Source organism: Oreochromis niloticus, linkage group LG13 (genome assembly GCF_001858045.2).
Source record: "Oreochromis niloticus isolate F11D_XX linkage group LG13, O_niloticus_UMD_NMBU, whole genome shotgun sequence".
NCBI lineage: Eukaryota > Metazoa > Chordata > Actinopteri > Cichliformes > Cichlidae > Oreochromis > Oreochromis niloticus.
The window spans coordinates 14,097,228-14,116,106 of NC_031978.2; the positions used below are offsets into that span (position 1 = coordinate 14,097,228).

An 18,879-nucleotide genomic window follows, 5' to 3' on the forward strand; every position below is an offset into this window, starting at 1 on the left:
TTTTAATGACTGTTAACAAAACCCGGAATCATACACATTCAAATAGAAAATCTAAGCAGGAATTAAAAAGAACACAAAGAACAAGATGCATACTAACTGAGCTACATATCACAGAATAATTAGTGAAGACAAAGACAGGAAGTTGAGGCACAGGTGAGGCATAAGCAAGAGCAGTTACCAAAGTAAAATAAGAAATTGAGACCAAAAGACAAGCTACAGACAAACCATGTCTGGAATTTACATACAATGTAAAACATTTTGGTGTGCGTTCAAGAACACTCTAAACAGTTTCTGTTATTTGGCAGTTGTATTGTTTTCAATTTTTTTAATTAACTGACCAAAAGAGGAAGATTAGCTGATTAACCGTTCAGTCTGTCAACTCTTGACATAAAGGACAGGGAAATGTGATTGGCTATTTGCTCTTCGGCGCAATAAAAGGGAAGTGACAAGGGGAGTGAAAACAGGCTCAGGGCAAGTTTTAACAGCTGAAAACTCTGTGACAAATGCACAAAGAACTTTGTCTCTCAGCCTACTGTAGTGGTATACAGGCCAGCAGACATGGAGACTAATAGCAAAGAAACACTACAAGCAGACTTTGATGTATTTGATATTTCTGAAGAGTTTGGATTTCTACTTGAGGAGCCACTGGTAGGTTTCATTCCCATCTTTTCTCTTCTCATGATGCAATGTTCTCATCTGACTCACATTTTGTTTTGCCATATACTGGATAAATCAAAGGAGATTTGAAACTGAAGGATAATATAACAGTGACTATGCTGTATATGTTGTTTATCCTTTAGTACTTTTCCTGAGCAGCTGCCTTAATTTAAATGTTTGGTCAGTTACACAACAGTCTCTCTGGCTTGCTCTCTAGGAATATTATTAAGGACTACTCACCTGGTCTAAGCCTGTCTTTAAGTTTCTATTAAGCCTGAACACGACTGGACTGCCACAGCATTTCATAGAATTCATTGAATCTAAGTTGTATAAGTCGACTGATAGAAATTATTGATACATATTTCTCAAATTGGATAGTTGTAGTTCATTGGGATTGATTTCTAAATGTAGCAAAACATAACAGCATTAATCTTTGACACTTATAAAAAAATGTTAGTCTAAAATTTTAGAATGAAACTGTGGCATTAAGCACAGACTGTTTCTGTTTACGGTATAGTCTACAGTTTCCATCTCCCCACCCTTTTGGACATCCCCTGTTTTCTGCTTGGTTGGTTGTTGCTTTGTTTATTATGGCCTCCTCTTTTAAATTGCTTGCTGTTGCTGATTGATGACTCCAGTCATTTGTTGACATGCAGATCAGGCACCATGGAAAACATGAGCTGATGATGTTACTGATTAGACTCTACATGAAAATCCACCACGCAAAAAACAATCAAAACCCAATGAGCAAGCCATTTTATTCCTATTATCTTCTAGACTCACCTCCCAGACTATTATCAGGTGTGGCTGGACCTCGCAAATAATCTCACACATCTGATAGAATCACGTAAACTACAGGATCTGGTTGATAAGGTAAGAATGAGCAAAGCCTTCCAAGTAGAAACATACTGACAGGCCATACATGTAAATGTGTACAGGTGTATTTTTGAGAGACTCGATGATGATCACCATTTCCGATAAAAATAAATAGATTTAAACAGAAAATCTAATCACAATTCAGATGCCGGTCTTGAGTCCAGATCTTTTGAGTAACCATCGGGAGCTTAGGCTCGCTCACCTAGCACTGGGATTCATCAGCATGGGATATGTATGGCAGGAAGGACAACATGCACCTGCTGAGGTAAGACACACAAATGGCAATTACACACAAATTAAATTTCAGTCAATAGTGCTCTAGCTGTTTGACCTACAAGTATTATTCCCCGTGCACACATAGATGTATTTTGGTAAACATTTGGCTTTTAGTCCACTTGTTAACTGCACTTTTAGGTCACTGAAAATGGAGATTTTGAAAAACTCCTTTAAGAGTGAAGACTTTCAGAAAGTCAGCTTATGCATTTACGTATGGACAAGGAAAAAGAAGACTTTGTAACACTTTCTAACCAAACACTATTAAGCATCAGTAAGGTATTAGTTGATATATAATTCATTCTTTATAAAACATTCAGGGGCGGATCTAGAGGAATTTTCTTAGCGTGGCATGAGCGTGGCATGGAACTCAAATGGAGTGGCACAATCAAAGCCATTTTTTTTGCACATATGCAGATGTTACATTCTGTAATATGAATTATATATGGTTAAAATACTAAATAAGTATGTAACCCAACAAGTATAAAATCCAGAAAGCTACACAAAATGGGGTGATTCATTTACAAACACGTCTAACTTACGTTTCACACTCCTTTTCTTATTGGAAATAAGAAAATTGTTACATGCTTAAATTTACACAAAATGGCAGAAATCTGCATGGCCATGAATACATTTTTCATGATAAACCTATATATGTATATATATACTTAAAATATAGCTTGAAGTCCAGACTTTCAAGGCAAGTTGCAATGGAGACTCAGTGTGGGTGCAGCTTTTAGCTATGTCATCTTAAATCGGTCATGTGATTTACAGGTGGAGTGCATCTGTTAAACCCAGAGGGTTAATGACACTCACCTTCGTTCCATTGCCAAAGTGTATCAACCACCAATGTTGAAATCTGAAATGCCTTTGTTTGGTGCTGGAACAAAATGTGCTCTAGCACAATTACAGGCATCGGTTGCTACTGACAACAACAAATACAGCCAGTATTAAACAGCACTGTTACATGCAAAACTAGGGTGACACATAGAGTGGGACATGCCACCTCATGCCACCGCTGAAAACATCCAACCCCTTTTTAATTTTTTTTAATGCACTAGCTTATCTGACATTAGCTTATCTGACTAAAGCTAGCTAGCTGACTACAGCTGACTACAAACTAGAGCAAAGATAAACTCGAGGAGCAAACTAAAAAATTACAAACTCATAACATCTCAGTAGCCTAAAGTAGCTTTTATCACTTTATTAATACTTTGTTCGCAACTTTGTTGGCAACACTTTTTTGTGACACTCTGTAAAATATCCTCCATTGCTTTGTTTTAACTTTATTTGTTTTATTTTATATGAAGAAGTTTCAATAGATTTAAGTTAAAGTGCTCTGTTGCTCAGTGCCTCCTACAAACACTGGTGCTGCTCACATTTCAGTCCTGCAAATATTTAGTGAGCAATATTTGCACCTTCCATTAAATATTAGCATGTTGACACTTGTTTGATTAAGGTCCTGGTGACCTTCAGATATTTTATAAATGCTTTGCAAGGTAGAGATAGTCCTCATTTTAGATGAAATAACACAAAATACTTAATTAACGATTATTAACTGCCTGAATTAACCATGAATTGCTAAAGACTAAACATTTATACCTATGTTTATAAATGGCATACACAGGTGGAGTAATGGTTCATAAATGATGAATAAAGTATTAACCAATCCATTACTCATGCTTAATAGTGTGTCATTATTATAAAGTGTTACAATTTTATCTTGCTATGTCCTAACACAAAAAATAAGCATTTGTTAACAAAATGTAAACTACAACTGATGGGAATCTCGTCAATGTGGCAGACAGAGGCACGTTTACATTTTGACTAATGGTGATCCAGGGCTTAACTTGACCATGACTCAAGCAGGAGGTGACATATTTCACAGCAAAAGTGAAACTTTTCTGTAGCTAATGTTAAATAAAAAGTAGAAAGGGAAATCATCAGACAAATCAGCCTGGTCAAAACTGCTGGCGCGGCCAAAAGATAGTCACTACAATCCCTGAAATCTAACTGAGCCTGCTGGATTGAAACTTCACTGTTATGCTTGTTTGATAGATACTCCCAAAGGCTCTGGCCCTGCCTTTTTGGCTGGTATCACGCAGACTTGGCCTTCCACCCATCCTGACATATGCAGATTCAGTTTTAGCCAACTGGAAGTTAAAGGATCCCACAGGGTAATCTTTTTTCTTTTTTAATGCCAAAATATTAGCCAGTCTCATTAAATGCAATAATAACCTAACAGTGAAAGAGATATGCCATTCTTTAATCTTCTAACAATTGCTACTTCTTTCTTTCACTTTCATTTTTAGGGATATGAGCATTGGGTAAGACTCACTCTGGACTTTTATGTGATTTCTGTAATCGGATGTGTCATGTGGTTTTAACTCATTTGTTTGCTAAATATTATTTTTAAAAATAGGAACATGGACCTGATATTTTCCTTCCCTGGTGGTGACACTTGCAGGGGATTTTTTATTGTGTCACTGCTGGTTGAGATGGCGGCTTCACCTGGCATAATGGTTAGTATTACTTCTTTTGAAGTCTTTCTGAACATTAGCTTGGTGTTTTCAATTTCTCTGTTCCCTGGTCCACAAACTGTGTGTGCTTTTGCCACTTGTAACTTGGTAATGCTGTTTAAACCTTTGACTTTAACCAGGGGGCGCTGGAGGTGATGCACGCCATTAAAGTCTCTGACCTCACTGGGATAAAAAATGGCCTCATCAAAGTAACTCAGTCTTTAAAGAAGATGAAGGAAAATTTCAAATTTATGCACAGTAAGTTTGAATTAAGGCTTGCTCACACGAATTTAATCACTTTACATGCTGTGCTCTTTTATGAAGACAGAGAAATTCAAGGTAATTAGACAAGTGAATCTGTGCTATTTCCAGATCACGTGGAGCCAGCTGCATTTCATGGAAAATTGAGAATTTTTGTCTCAGGGTGAGTTTAGGACTGCTACAGTATTCTCCAAACTAAAGTTTTCAAGGTTTCAGTATTTCTCTCATGCAGATTTATCTCAGTAAAAGTTATCTTTTTATCTGTTTCTATTGGTGCACTTTATATTTTATGGGATAACATCTGAAGTCGTATCATATATTTCTAAATTCATGTGCATCTATTAAAAGGAGGCTTGCAGTATAGGTTTTTTGTTTGAATTGTTTTAGGTGGCGAGACAATCCAATGCTTCCAAGGGGGGTGCTGTATGAAGGTGTGAGCGATGAGCCTATTTTGTTATCAGGTGGGAGTGCAGCCCAGAGTTCAGCTATTCAATGCTTTGATGCTTTGCTGTGCATCCAGCATGAGGAAGAGACAGGTAAGCATGCATTGCCTTCAACCTTTGACCCCTTCAGATGCCTCTTGTGAATAAATCACATTTGTTTGTGCAGCCAGCTGATTGCTTTGAATGAGAATGTTTCCAGGACAGACAATTATTTTCATTCTTTCAAGGTCTCTTTTCTGTTCCTTTCACTGATTCACTCAATCTAGGAGCGTTCCTGACACGCATGAGAGATTACATGCCTCCTGCCCACCGTCAGCTCATAGAAACGCTCTCCGTCTGTCCACCGCTGCGAGACTTCATCTTGTCCTGCTCCAACTCTGACCTCTGCCAGGCCTACAACTCATGTGTCTCCGCACTGGTGGATTTACGAAACTATCACCTCAATACTGTGACCAAGTACGTCATTATTCCTGGTAACCACGCGCAATCTGTGGGCTGTCCATTCAGAGGTGTGGGTACTGCACTCAACACCACTGGGACTGGTGGATCCAACCTCATGGTTTTCCTTAAGAGTGTTCGTAACACCACCCAAAAGGCACTGATTTTAGAGAGACTATCATAGTCTAGAAAAACTTCAATGTAATTCCTGGCACATATATACTGCTCCAAAAAATTAAAGAAACACTTTTAACTCAGAGTATAGCATCAAGTCAATTAAATTTCTGGGATATTGATCTGGTCAGTTAAGTACCAGAGGGGGTTGTTAATGAGTTTCAGCTGCTTTTGTGTTAATGAAATTAACAGGTGCTTTAGAGGGGCAATAATTTGACAACCCCCAAAACAGTAATGGTTTTACAGGTGCAGGACACTAACATTGTCCCCTCCTCATCTTCTCTGAATGGTTTTTTAGTAGTTTTGCATTTGGTTAGGGTCAGAGCCACCTCGTTAATGTTAGTACAAAACTTCCAAGATGGCACATCAATGCGAGCCATTGCCAGACGACTTGCTGTCTCTCCCAGCACAGTGCATGGAGGAGATTCCAGGAGACACACAGTTACTCTAGGAGACCTGAATAGGGCTGTATGCCTGATATATGTCCTTTGTGCAAGGAGGATCGGGATGAGCACTGCCAGAGCCCTACAAAATGACCCGCAGCAGGCCACTGGTGGGAATGGCTCTGCCCTGTGCTTTTCAGTAGGTTAGCCCTAAGATCATGTGACAGAAAGGGCCTTGAGATGCTATGCTGCCTGTAACATTGTTCAGCATGACCAGTTTAGTGGTGGGTCATTTATGGTCTGGTGAGTCATATCCATGCACGCACAGACCTCTACAGGCTAGGCAACAGCATCATGACTGCCATTAGGTATAGGGATAAAATCCTTGGACCCACTGTCAGACCCTCTGCTGTGGGTTATGGGTTCCTCCTGGTGCATGGCAATGCCTGGCCTCAGGGGGTGAAAGTATGCAGGTAGTTGCAGGCAGTAGCCGAAAACACAAAGCAAAAATGAAAATCAGCTCAAAGACACTTCAAAACGATCGCCATAGTGATTCTAGTGTAGAAACCTGAACAGGTAGAAACAGAGGCTGCAGCCTAAATTCTTATCAGTTTGTTAACTGTTGTAATTCAGGGTCACTGCTGGCCTGGGGTTGGCATTCACTCAGCTTTCACTCTGGGTTCTTGGCTAGCTTAGTGTTAGCATGCTGTCTGGCTAGCCTAATGTTAGCATGCTATCTGTGCATGTGCTTGCAAACAGCCGATGTTGTGTTAGCAGCATAAAGCATATGTCTCTGGGAATTGGTTCTTGTCTTGATTCCCATCCCTATTACCCAGTCCATATCAGTTTTCTCTGTATTATTGCCTTTACCTTACAAAAAAGGTAAAGATACTACAATAATACAGCGCCTTGAGGCAACTGTTGTTGTGATTTGGCACTATATATGGCACTATACTTGGGCAGGGATAGCTCAGTAGGTAGAGTGTCTGCCCCATGATCAGAAGGTCGGGGGTTCGACCCCACTGAACGGCTACCCTGAGGTACCCCTGAGCATGGTACCGTCCCTACACACTGCTCCCCGGGCGCTGCACTGGTGGCTGCCCACTGCTTCACTGGGTGAATGGGTTAAATGCAGAGGAGTAATTTCCCTTCGGGGACTAACACAACACACTTTACTTTACACTTTACTATATAAATAAAACTGATTTGAATATCGGTTCAAATATCCAGGATGGTTTTTTCCCCCCCATTGATATCTGTTGCATTTTGTGTTCCTTCAATTTTTTTGAGCAGTGTAAAAATATTTATTATAACCAAAACTTTTTCATACGCAACACTCTAAACATAGTTCTAAATAACAAAAAATATCACCAACATCATTTAAATCAGCCAGATCTTTTCATCCTTATTGAATTTACCAAGCACTTACAGTACATTTACCCTGACATTAGTAAATCTTAGAGTAAACTTTTATTTTTTAAATGATAAATGATTATTGGGTTTTCACTGTTTGATGGTGTCATGGATGATTTCTAGCAAGAATACATCACTACATTAACAAAGTATTCTGTTTGAAATCTATACCTCTTTACTTTAATACTACTATCAACAATTTTTAATAAATTTGCTTTTGAAGAAATGCATGACAAACCTGAGCTATGTTTACACCCATCACTTACACACAACAAGCTACCTGAGCATTAACACACACTTTTGGAAGTAAACCTGTTTCTAAGAAATGGGTTTCTCCATAGGTCACAGTACAAAAACAAACTAATGACATATAGTTAGGGAATCCAGCAGCACACATTTTCAACTTTTCCTCCAATGACCTTCCATGTCTGCCTGAAGACCTAGCTTGTTTTGGCTTCACAGGTGTCACAGTGTGGAGTGGTGAAAGTTAAAAAAAAAATATGAACTTTTACCACAATGCTCTTGTAAGCTTACAGAGTAGTTCAAACTAGTGGAAATAATTATTCCCAATGAATGGTACCACTATTACATCAAGTTTGAAAGCTCCTATGTACAAGATAACAACCCCCTATTGTGGTAACTAAAAGCTTTTAAACCTACTAATCAAACCACACTTTATGTTTATATAATCCTTTATATAATCAAGTAAAACAGACCATGAAACAGAGAGGCACTAAGTGTGGTGATTGTTTTATTTTCAAGTGTAATTGTGCTTGTATGCATTTGAACCCTAATATCGTTTTGTTTGTTTTTTTCCCATTAATCTCTCTGTTTGTTGATCATTCTCATTTTGTCCTTTGTATGTGGGGTGCAAGTCATTTAATTTCATAGACTGGATCCCTCACTCTCCATCAGGGCTCCACTTCAAAGTTGAGTCTCTTTTGCTATTGAAAACTAATCACATTAGAGGAGAGAAGAAGTAGCTCAACTACACAGTCGCTGAGGCCTTATGATGGTCAAACTCTCTTACACAGAATTCCAAGGTGGAGGGGGTAGTTGTTGAATAAGTGTGTTTCCTCCATTCTGTACTCCCTTTTTAAAAAATGAAATCCTCAGTGTTGCTTTATATGGTCACAGGAAAAAAAAGGTTAGGTCTATAGAGTATAGACCTATGTAATGAGCATCAATTGTTTAGTTTTGGCTTGGTGGATGCCGCTAAATACTAAGTTGCCTATGAATCTGCTAGTCACATGGAAATCAGTAAAAGAAGTCAAAGTACTTTTGCCACAACTGACAAAGTAGAGGAAATAAATTTAAGTTAGTGGTGTATACTGACAAATATGTAAGCTCTGTGATTTTTGTTATAACCTTTTGATTAACATTTGTTTATGTACATAAAATGGTACTTTTTGAGGAGCAATTCATATCAGTCACATTTTTTGTTGTTGTAAAAAGTTAGATTTTTGCTTTGGGCCCCAGTCACACAGGTCTCGAGACTGGTTGATGACTTCTCCCAATTCAACCACTGGTCAGCTGGTTTGTTTGTAGTTGCGGGAGGGTGCTGGCAGTGGCTTGGTGAAATGGTTTGCCATGAGATATTCCATGGAGCACTGAAAATGATTGAAAACCTGCAATTCCTTGGGTTACTAAAAATTGCTGTGTTTGCCTGTTATTTGCATGGAAGACATTGGAAGACCTCTTGCCAACTGCTTAGGGGAATGAACATTTTTTCCTAGCGACCGGAGGTTGCCAGGGGGTTGCCAACTGGTCTCTAGGCCTGTGTGAGTGAAGCCTTAATATCTCTAGGTTTGCTCCACAGAACAGTTAGGGCTAGGGTAACCATCTAACATTAAAAAGACATACAGTAAGAGAACACTGAATCACCTTCATTTGAAAATGTTTTAATTGTGATGTAGAAACAGTAGAAAAATGCATAATATTGCACATAATCACTAAATTGCACTTTTCCAAGGTACAGATCTTTGCATGGAGATTGTTGACCTGAATAATGTAATCTACAGTGTAATCTAATGATGGGAGGCCAGTGTGAGTCTTCCTGACATTTCTTGTACAATTCCATTCAATTATTTACATGACAGCTGCTGTTATGAAGTGGCTAAAGGAATTTAATAAATGCCTGCTTTATAAAAGCATGCAAGTTTAGTGTCATTGCTACATCATCAGTGTTTTATTTCTGTTTTTTTCCCCCCTAATTGACCAGAGCTGGTGGACACAAGTCTTTTCTGCTGTAAGATTGCTACCATTACTTCTTTAGCACTGTATATAGCCCTTCTGCTCTTGCTGCAAGTTCAGTGCACAGTTGTTTGTGTGGGTTGGTGGACATGTGTTTGGCGTTCAAAAGTTTTTTTTTTCCCATTTTACTAAATGGATAAGGATAAATAAATGTTACAAAACAACAGTTGGATTGTTAAAGTAGCTAACTGGACATGAGACAAGTGGCTTAAAATGAATTAGTTTCAAGATTTCACATCTTTGCTGTGACTGAGAGCCAAGACAAACTCTTGGACTCAAGAGAAATGTCAAAATAGCTTTTACTTTCTGTCTGAACTGTTAAACAAAACAAGCCGATAAAGAAATACTCAAAATAAAAAGCAAACAGTGTTATCATAGAAAATACTCTGCCATACAAGTAGTCAAAACATTATATATGTTCTTTAAAAAAATCTAACCCAGAATACTGTATTTTTTATCTATTGTACCTGCTTCAAGAGGAGGGGCCCAAACATACATATTTATAAAAATTCATTTCACAGTACTTTGCTAAAAAGATGCAGATATTCCAAAGTAAAGACTCTGAACATTTCGTGTCAGTCCAAGAACAGAAAATGACAGAATGACTAAAGCAAAGATAGCTGGCTCGTTGGTCAGTTGCACAGTAAGCTTAATAAAAAGCTACAAAAGAGAGAAAGAGATAAAGGAGTTACAATAAGAGGGAGGACAAGGAGGAGTTATTAGCAAAGGCAAGCAGATGTTCTGTCAGACAAACAAATTACACAGTATGGTAACAGATAAGGAGGAACAGGAGAGGATAGCAGGGATTATAAGAACAGCGCTGACATAAAGTCATATAGCGTTTCAGTCTTTTACACATGCTTCTCTCAAAAGTCAAATGTTTGTGCTTTCAGGAGGTGGGGGTGGGGGTGGGGGGGCTGATGTCCGTTTAAAGATTAGAGCTTCACCCATAAAAGACCCTCCACATGGCTCCTCCTCTTGTTGCCAAGCAATATACTCTAAGGGGAAAAGACCAAAGTGCATTGCATTCATTGGAAGGTGAAACAAAGAGATTTCAATATAAAGTGAGAGGTGCACTGAGCCAGTACGTGAATAATGGCCATTTTTACACAGATTTTAAAAATATATGCGCAAAAATGTATGTCAGAGCTCACCTAGTTTTTGCAGATGTGTGTCGATCCTGTCCAGCAAACATGCCAGAAAAGGTAAGACTGAATTTAAAATGTTTTTATTTTTAATTTTTTTGGTCTCAAGTCCCCAGGTGACATGGTGTGGAATCTCAACACAGAACCTTAAATCACGTGGTTTCCATTCCCATGGGTTGATTACCCCATCTGAATATTCCTTCAGCAATTTTGAGAATGATAGGGGTATTAACGTGCCCAAGAAAATGGTTGTTTCCAAAGGCTTCAGGTTTTATTTAGAGGAACCATAGTTTCCATCGAGCATGCTTTTTGGATTCTGTCTTGGACTTGCGTTTAGGAGTAGATGTGAAAACTTCATTGGAGTAAGGCAGAGCAGGGCACTGTTGGCTGTCCAGGGGACAAAGTCTCTTCATCAGAGGCTGTAGCTTGTCCTCCTGCAGCTTAAAGTCCAGCTCGACACTGTAACACAAGCATATCAGGTAGAATTACGAAATATTTAGATAGGTCAGTTTATTTATTGTAATTCTTCACTTAAAGTAATGCTAGAAAAATTCATCTGTCCCATTTAAAAAGTTGGTGGTCTGTATGTTGTGTGGCTATAATATTTATGACTCAGCTTTTGACTTATTTTTTTATGTTAGTAATCCATAAAAATCCACGGCCAGATGGAGGCAGGGAGGGAGGCCGAGGTTCAAATGCACTGACAGACACCCTGGCAGCACATATTAGTTGCGGCACATATCCATATTTCTGAGACGACTCTGAGTAATAGAGTTCCTCTACTTCATCTTTGCATTTTTTTAATGCATACAGTCAAAGGGCTTTTCCTGCATAGATTATATTTGAATTTAAAAAAAAGAGCCTGAATGTGGGTTGCTCCTGACATCAGACTTTCACATCCGCAAGTGTAATCCCAGGCCGGTCATCGTCTGATTTCGTTCCGACACCATAGTTCAACCCTCTCTCTGATTAAATCTCTCAGGCCTGAGAGAAATGTGGGGATTAATCCCATCCAAATGAAACCACTGAGAGGCCAAGCAGGCCCTGATTAACTGCATGTATTCAAGCAGGAGATAAATGCACCATTATACGCCATCTCCTTTCACTTCATTGCTATTGATTTGTAGAGTGCATGTATTTATTCTTAGGGCATGCGATAAATTCTGAAGGCATCATAGTTAAAATCAAAGATAATTAATCTCTGTACCTGCTACAGTGATACTCTGCAGCAACCCTTACCTGGTAATCGAATGTTATATTGCTTTTTGGTTTGGAGTTTCTTTTTTTATTCATCCTCATTTTCTTTTATCGCTAAAATTGCTCAACACGCTGCTTTTAAAAAACTCAGGGAATACTACGACTTACAAAGCTCATTCATGTCAAAGTAAAGAGGATTATTGGGTGGGAGAACTAGAGCTGCCAAAGGAGATGACATCCGACAAGTCAAGGTCAAACATGAGGTCCACTCCTTGTCTGCATGCAGAGAAACTGACGGTAAGGTGCAAAGCCTGGCCCAATTTGGTAAGCGCTTTGATGGGCAGTGTAATTAGTTGCCTAAAGGATATGCTCTACTCATAGTGACATAATGAATCCTGGGAACTGTCCTTACCCTTAAGATAAGTGTCAGTTATGAACAGTGCTCTATTAAAGCCTTCAGGGGAGAAACTGGATGGATGTCTGGATAGTAGTTTGGCAGGCCTGAACTTCCAATGAATCAATATGTTAAATTTAATGAAAAGCAAGCAATAAGGAGTCTGGATTTGTGGGCTTTCTAAAATCTAACATCATTATTAATACCAAAAAGATATTTTTAAGCATGTGCTCTCTTAGTTGCATTTTTTCTTATTTCCACTGGAAACGAAAGCTAGCAATTGCAGGTCTCCAAAATACTGAGTCCCTCACAAAGAGAAACTCCATTTTTAGAAGAGTCTATCCTCTATCTTTCTAAAACTGCTGCTTCTAGCAGTATGCGATGAGCATCTCTTATTTATATCAACCATTGTTTCGTTTCCTCTCCCTGTTATCTCTATTTGTATCTTTTGTTTTATGTTAAAAACTTTTACAAGTGCTGTTTAAATAATGTTGACTTGACAGAAAGCAGAGCAGAACAGCGAAACACAGAATCGCCTCAGAAATTATTAAACAATTAATCACTTGGCAGATCACTACAATTACTGCACGCTGTGGACAAATGCCTCTATGGGAAGCCAGAGGCAGCGCTGTACGATGCGGGTGGCACTGGGGAGCAGGTGCTTCAGCAAACAAAAAGCCCTATATCTAAAATCATCTCTGTACACAACAGATTGAAGCGGCTGGAGACAGGGAAGCTTTTCTAGGGCATTCACCAAAGCAGATTAATCATCTCTTTAGCTATGCAGTGTGAGTAGCTGTTGCTCCGATCAGTGGCGAGCAGTTTGTTTGTCTGCGGTCGTGGTGTGCTGAGCACCATTCAATGATTGTTGCTCCTGGGAGGGATACTGCAGCCGTGAGATGTCTTTTTAGCATAGCACAGTCTATTCATTCAGCAGTGTACACCTGCTTGCTTCTATTCTCTGTTCTTTCTGCTGCTGGCACCTTTCAATGTAAAGTCATTTCCCCTCCTATGATTTCCCCTTCGGCCATTCACAGTTCAAACTCTCCACTTGACAAAATGAGCGGTTCAGGCCCAGCAGTGTAACATCCTCAGAACTGCATGATGGGGCATCATAGATAAATCACCAGAGAATGACAGTCATTTCCTCTGCTGACAGGCAACAGTTGAAGCAGAAACTTCCCACAGGTTTACTACAGTAAATGACATGTAGAAAGCCTCTCCCTGTCATGTATATCGGAAATAAAAGCCTCCGCTGTTGTGTGCTACACTGTTTTCTGCTTCAAAGATGCATGGAGAAATAAAAAAAACAATCTAATTAATGAGCATAGAACAGGCAATCTTGACAATTGTTCAACAAAACAACCACAGCTCCGCTATCTCAGCATGGGACACAAGTGCTAATTAGCTCCTTGCGTCTCATCATATTGAACTGCAGTTGCTTTTTCCTGAACTTAACTGTTCTTCAAAGTCATTGTTAGTTCCAAATTGGAAACACTACATTATATACTTTTGTTTCAAATGCTGGGTCTTAGTCAACACAGCGGTGGCAGGAATAGAAGCTGTTAATGCTTTGATCTGAGCATGTTTTTTCTGATATGGGCTTCCTGCTGTAGTCTAGGTTGACTCAGTGGTAGGCCTCATATAATTTGCAACTGATGCTCTTGTAAATCCTCTTTGAACACACGCAGGTAAGTATAGCAAGAAAATATAAAGCGCTGAAGCTGTCTGCATCTCTGAGTTGAGTTATTTTTGTTGTGTAAAGGGATGGCTTCATGTTTTTGATTCTCTGTGGTATTTCCTTGAATGAAGAGTTAATAAAGAGGACAGCAAAAGGCTATCTGAGCTAGCAAACCTGCTAACTGCTAGTAGCTAGGTATCCATTCATCTTCTTCCCTCTATCCAGTTCAAGGTCACAGGAATGTTGGAACCTATCCCAGTGAAAGGTGGGGTAAAGTTGTGGGAGGAAGCCGGAGTACCCAAAGAGAACTGAGACACAAGGAAGTCCACACAGAGAGGCCCCAGCTGATTCGTGGATTCAAACTCAAGACCTTCCTGCTATAAGGCAACATGCTAACCACTGCAACACTGTACTGCCCAAGCTACGATACCGCACAGCTAATAAGCTATGATAGTGTCCTCCACTTTGGACCTGTTCGAAACATGCTGCTTTCCAAATTTCCAACGGTGCGATTGCTATAAAACAGACATACACACACATGTATAGATATACACACAGATGGAGAAATAATTAGCTGATATCCTGCCCGAATTTGTAAGTTTTTGCTCACTTAAAAAGAAATGTACTACATCCTACTTTTATGGTAGCTTGATTTTAATAAAGAGACAAACCTCTAATTGTTTTGTCTATGGACGTAGCCCCTCTAGTGTTTCTTTACTTGCCATATATATACATGCCATCTTTGTTGCAGTGATAAGTAAGATGCAGCATTATTCAAAGAGTGGGAGAGCGAGAGCTGAAGCCTAGATAAGATGCACAGATTGACTACCTCATCTCAGCATCCACTAGAGTGGTTGAATTTATTGGATGCACTGGATATGCTGGAGCACTCTGAACTCAAGCACTGCATTTCAGCGGTTGATAATCCAGGTTTCAGTTCCAGCACACAGTTACTAGTTGTCTAAATTTGAGGGGTAATTGGTCCCAACTTGCTGTTCTTGGCTGGTTTTAATTTTCCTCACTGTACCCAAGCCTTTCTTATCAAAGTGTCACACAGAGTAGTTTGTCCAGCATCGTGATTGCAGTTGTCTTAGCAGCAGATTAACTCAGCAGATTAAAAAAACAGGGATGCTGTGATGGGATCATTCAGCCGTTTGAATAATGAGGTAGTTTGAGGAGACAAGGCAAAATGCACTTGAAGGTAAAAAATAAAGAGATGATTTCTTTCTGTTTTGAAGACAGCAATACTCTCTTTGAAAGTTTGAGCTTTCCTGGTTAACAATAAATACTATTGCAGAATGACATAGTGCCCCAATACCTGCCTGCATACTATCGTTCTGCACCATTCAATGACTACTAAACCAAATTAGATTAACCAAAAAACAACAACAAACAAACAAAATGTAATGATATAGTGCACAGATGAAATGATAATCTTCCGTTTTACCGTCACTCTGCAGAGTGCATCATCATTGCAGCTTTATTACCATATACTGCTTGCTTTGGTTTACTGACAATAGGCTGAAGACAATGTTTTTGCCATTTAATTTTTCTTAGAGTTTGTTAATTAAGCCAAGTTGCTTCGCTGACAAATAGAAATGCCACAACTTTATCTTATCGAGATACCATCAGTGAACTGAAAAAGAGAAATTGTGCTCTACAGTTCAAATTGCTCTTCTATGCAGAGGCCTTCCTGCTTCACACTTAGATACTCGGGCTGCATAATGGACCAAATTTTAATCTTGATCACGATTTTAGCTTCCCACAATTAAATGAGCATGATCAAGCGATATTTAAAATGCTGCTGCTTTGCCAATTAAAATGCAAAGCAAAAGCAAATCAAGTTCTTCCTAAATCACTGCCTGACCATGTGTCTTTATGTGTCAGTCACAGGAGATCCCTTCACTGCGCAGCTTGAAGATTCCTGGAGTAGCCTGGAAGACTAGTCTGTACTTAAAATTAATGAAAAGGCCTGTCTAGTCGATAAAGACACAAACCATTACACACACTGCAGCTTTACCCCAAGAGATCACCTGTAACACCATACATACACTCACATCTGTTCAGCTGGGTGCTAATGATAAAAAGTGAAGCCATAATAATAATCATAATAACAAGCCATCACTTGGCAGCAAGTCAATTGGGCAAGTAGACACGATCAAGACAGCCTGCTTAAATTCAAACTGAGCATCAGAATCGGGAAGAAAGGTGATTTTCGTGACTCTGAACATGCCACAGTTCTTGGTACCTGATGGGCTGATCTGAGTAGTTCGGAAACTGCTGATCTGCTGGGATTTTTCATCTCTGGTCTTTACAGAGAATGGTCTAAAAAAGAAAAACTAGTTTGTCCAGTGAGAAACCCAAATACTTTGAGCTGATAGGAAGGCAACAGTAACTCAGATAACAACTTGTTACAAGTTTTCAGCAAAACACCTCTGAATGCATCACTGAATGTGTCACGTTGAACTTTGATAGGGTTTGAACAAGCTCACCAAAACTGGACAAGAGGGTGCTCTGGATGATGTCATCAGAATCTTGCATAAACAACATGAAAACAGGGATGAATCCTACCTAATATCTATGTTTTAGACTTTTTTGATATTTTCCTGGCATACTTTGGGCCACTTATTACCTGCAAGCATCGTTTAAATGCCACTGCCTGCCTCGCTGACCATGTCCATCTCTTTATGACAACAGTATATCATCTTGTGATGGCTGCTTCCAGGAGGATAACTCATCCTATCAAAAAGCTCATATCATCTCAAACTGATTTCTTGAACATGATGATAAGTTCACTGTACTGGCCTCCACAGACATCACATCTCAATCCAATAGAACACATTTGGGATGTGGTTGAACAGGAGATTCACTTCATGCATGTGCAGCTGACATATCTGCAGCATCTGTGTGATGCTATCACGTCAACATGGCCCAAAATCTCTGACTGTGTTTTCAGCAAATTGTTAAATCTATCCCAAAAGAATAAAGGGAGCTCTGAAGGCAAAAGTAGGTCAAACCTGATACTAGAAGTGTAACTAATAAAGTGTCTGGTTAGTGTATGTACCTAGAAGGATGAACTAAAGATGATATATGTTTAAAAATCTGTCTTTGTCTCAGTTCACATCTTAAATGAGTCCGTAATGCGTTCTTCATCATAATATTGCAAAATTCATATAAATCTTTACATTTATAGACTTGTAGAAATGATCTATTAATAGAATAATAGAAATGACAGATCTATACTACTCTCTGTAAACCTCTTAAAACCAGAGGATGTTCAATTATTTAGCATTTATTGTTTTTCCTGTACTTTCCATGTAGGATTTATGGAGTGAAGTCTATGGACTAGCTTAGACAACTTGAGCTGCATTTCTCTTCGCACAGACTTACATGCCTCAACCTACCCCACCATCTGCTATTTCAACCCCTCCACCACCCGAATATCTACCTATAGGCTCCAGGGGATGTTTGCTTATAACTCCCTAGTCTGAGTGTGTTTGAATAGAGGGAGAGGGAGAGACGAGCTTAGATGCCATACTCTGTTTTCACTACTTAATTTTAAATGTAAGTTGTCTCACCAAAATTTAAAGACTATGGAACTCACTACTGTAACCGGAGGGCAAAGGTATATATTACTTATATTATTTGATTATATGTTACTTTGTCAGCAATGTTACTATTGCTAGTATTGCGAATATGCCAGTATTGCAAAGTGCTAAAACACAGAGTACAAATAAAAACATAGTTTGAGGGAAATAGTGACTTTGGCATTCATTTAGTGATAAAAGGAGATATAAACTTTAGAAATTTAAATTGTTATTAAAGATCATCAATAACTATAGAGTAACACAAGCCTTATCCATTCTATGTAATCCTGTCAGCCACTGCACACAAAATTCAAGCTTAATTTAATAACCAAAACAATAGGAGGATAGCACTTGTGTTTTCCTTGGCACCTAGATTTTCTGCAGATTTCCTGAAAGTATTTCCTAGAATAACTAAGATGAGCCCTCCCAAAGAAGGAGAATCATAGAAAGAAAACATGAAACAAGAGAGAGCTCCAGGGCTTGGCAGGGTTTACAAGACAATCAGTTGCCTGTATTTCTACTAGATCAGTATGAGACAAAATCTTCCTACTTATTAGCCTAATAAAACTGGTTTTAAATTACAAAAGGATCCACACTTTCCAGGGTTTCTCATATTTACTGATTTTTTTTTCTGAGGTTGTTTACTCCTCTCTTTGAAGAAAGATGACTCAGTTCTTTTTTCCTCTTCCATTTTCTAGCTCAGTGAAGTGCTTTAGACTAAGAGAGGGGTCTGAGTTTGAGTGGAAAGAGGAAGAGGGCAGTGGAGTGTTTGGGGGAAGACAACAGTTCTTCTCTTACCAGCCAGTTGGGTCTTCTTTAATTTGATTTCTTTAGGTGCTATAAAAATGCATGGATGAGTAGTGTGTGTCCTTCCCCAAAGACTATCTGTTTAAAAACTGCAAATATTTAGCCTGGCATGCACAATCCCTTCCAGGATCAATAAATGAAACTGAAGGCTCCCTTCAGGTCAGATATAATAAAGATAACCTTAAAATTCTAACTGCTGACACCTATCAATTTCCCATATGTGAGGATGAAATTCAAGTCTAATAATCTGCTGAGAAATGGGGTTGAACTCAGTTTTCTTCTTGAAGTTCTTTTGGATTTTAATTACCTTTTATTCTGTTCTCTATCAAGATGATCTCTCACTGCTTCAATAAAGTTGAAGCCAGTCCATGACTGATA

The 18,879-nt window shown here is 38.9% G+C and overlaps 2 protein-coding genes across 5 annotated transcripts in view; one reads left to right on the forward strand and one right to left on the reverse strand.

Moving 5' to 3' along the window:
- Nucleotides 1-18,879, forward strand: part of LOC100702686 (indoleamine 2,3-dioxygenase 2-like) — a 24,361-nt gene continuing 5,482 nt past the window's right edge. Inside the window, exons 1-10 of one of the 2 annotated variants that reach the window (XM_019367061.2) lie at nt 1-648; nt 1,435-1,530; nt 1,679-1,798; nt 3,865-3,983; nt 4,119-4,133; nt 4,229-4,328; nt 4,466-4,583; nt 4,698-4,749; nt 4,974-5,122; nt 5,296-5,485. In XM_019367061.2, coding sequence (XP_019222606.1) covers nt 559-648; nt 1,435-1,530; nt 1,679-1,798; nt 3,865-3,983; nt 4,119-4,133; nt 4,229-4,328; nt 4,466-4,583; nt 4,698-4,749; nt 4,974-5,122; nt 5,296-5,485 — 1,049 coding nt within the window. In that variant the 5' untranslated portion in view covers nt 1-558. Of the gene's footprint in view, nt 649-1,434; nt 1,531-1,678; nt 1,799-3,864; nt 3,984-4,118; nt 4,134-4,228; nt 4,329-4,465; nt 4,584-4,697; nt 4,750-4,973; nt 5,123-5,295; nt 6,979-18,879 lie in introns of those variants that run through there. The other variant, XM_003438382.4, reaches the window with a different exon arrangement.
- Nucleotides 7,047-18,879, reverse strand: part of insyn2ab (inhibitory synaptic factor 2Ab) — a 25,678-nt gene continuing 13,845 nt past the window's right edge. For 2 of the 3 annotated variants that reach the window (XR_003213582.1, XR_269759.3), the window contains 2 exons: nt 10,845-11,294; nt 7,047-10,688 (listed from right to left, as the gene is read on the reverse strand). Coding sequence is in view for 1 of the 3 variants with exons in the window: in XM_025897767.1 (XP_025753552.1) it covers nt 11,111-11,294 (184 nt within the window). In the remaining 2 variants the exon portion in view is untranslated. Of the gene's footprint in view, nt 11,295-18,879 lie in introns of all 3 variants that reach the window. The other variant, XM_025897767.1, reaches the window with a different exon arrangement.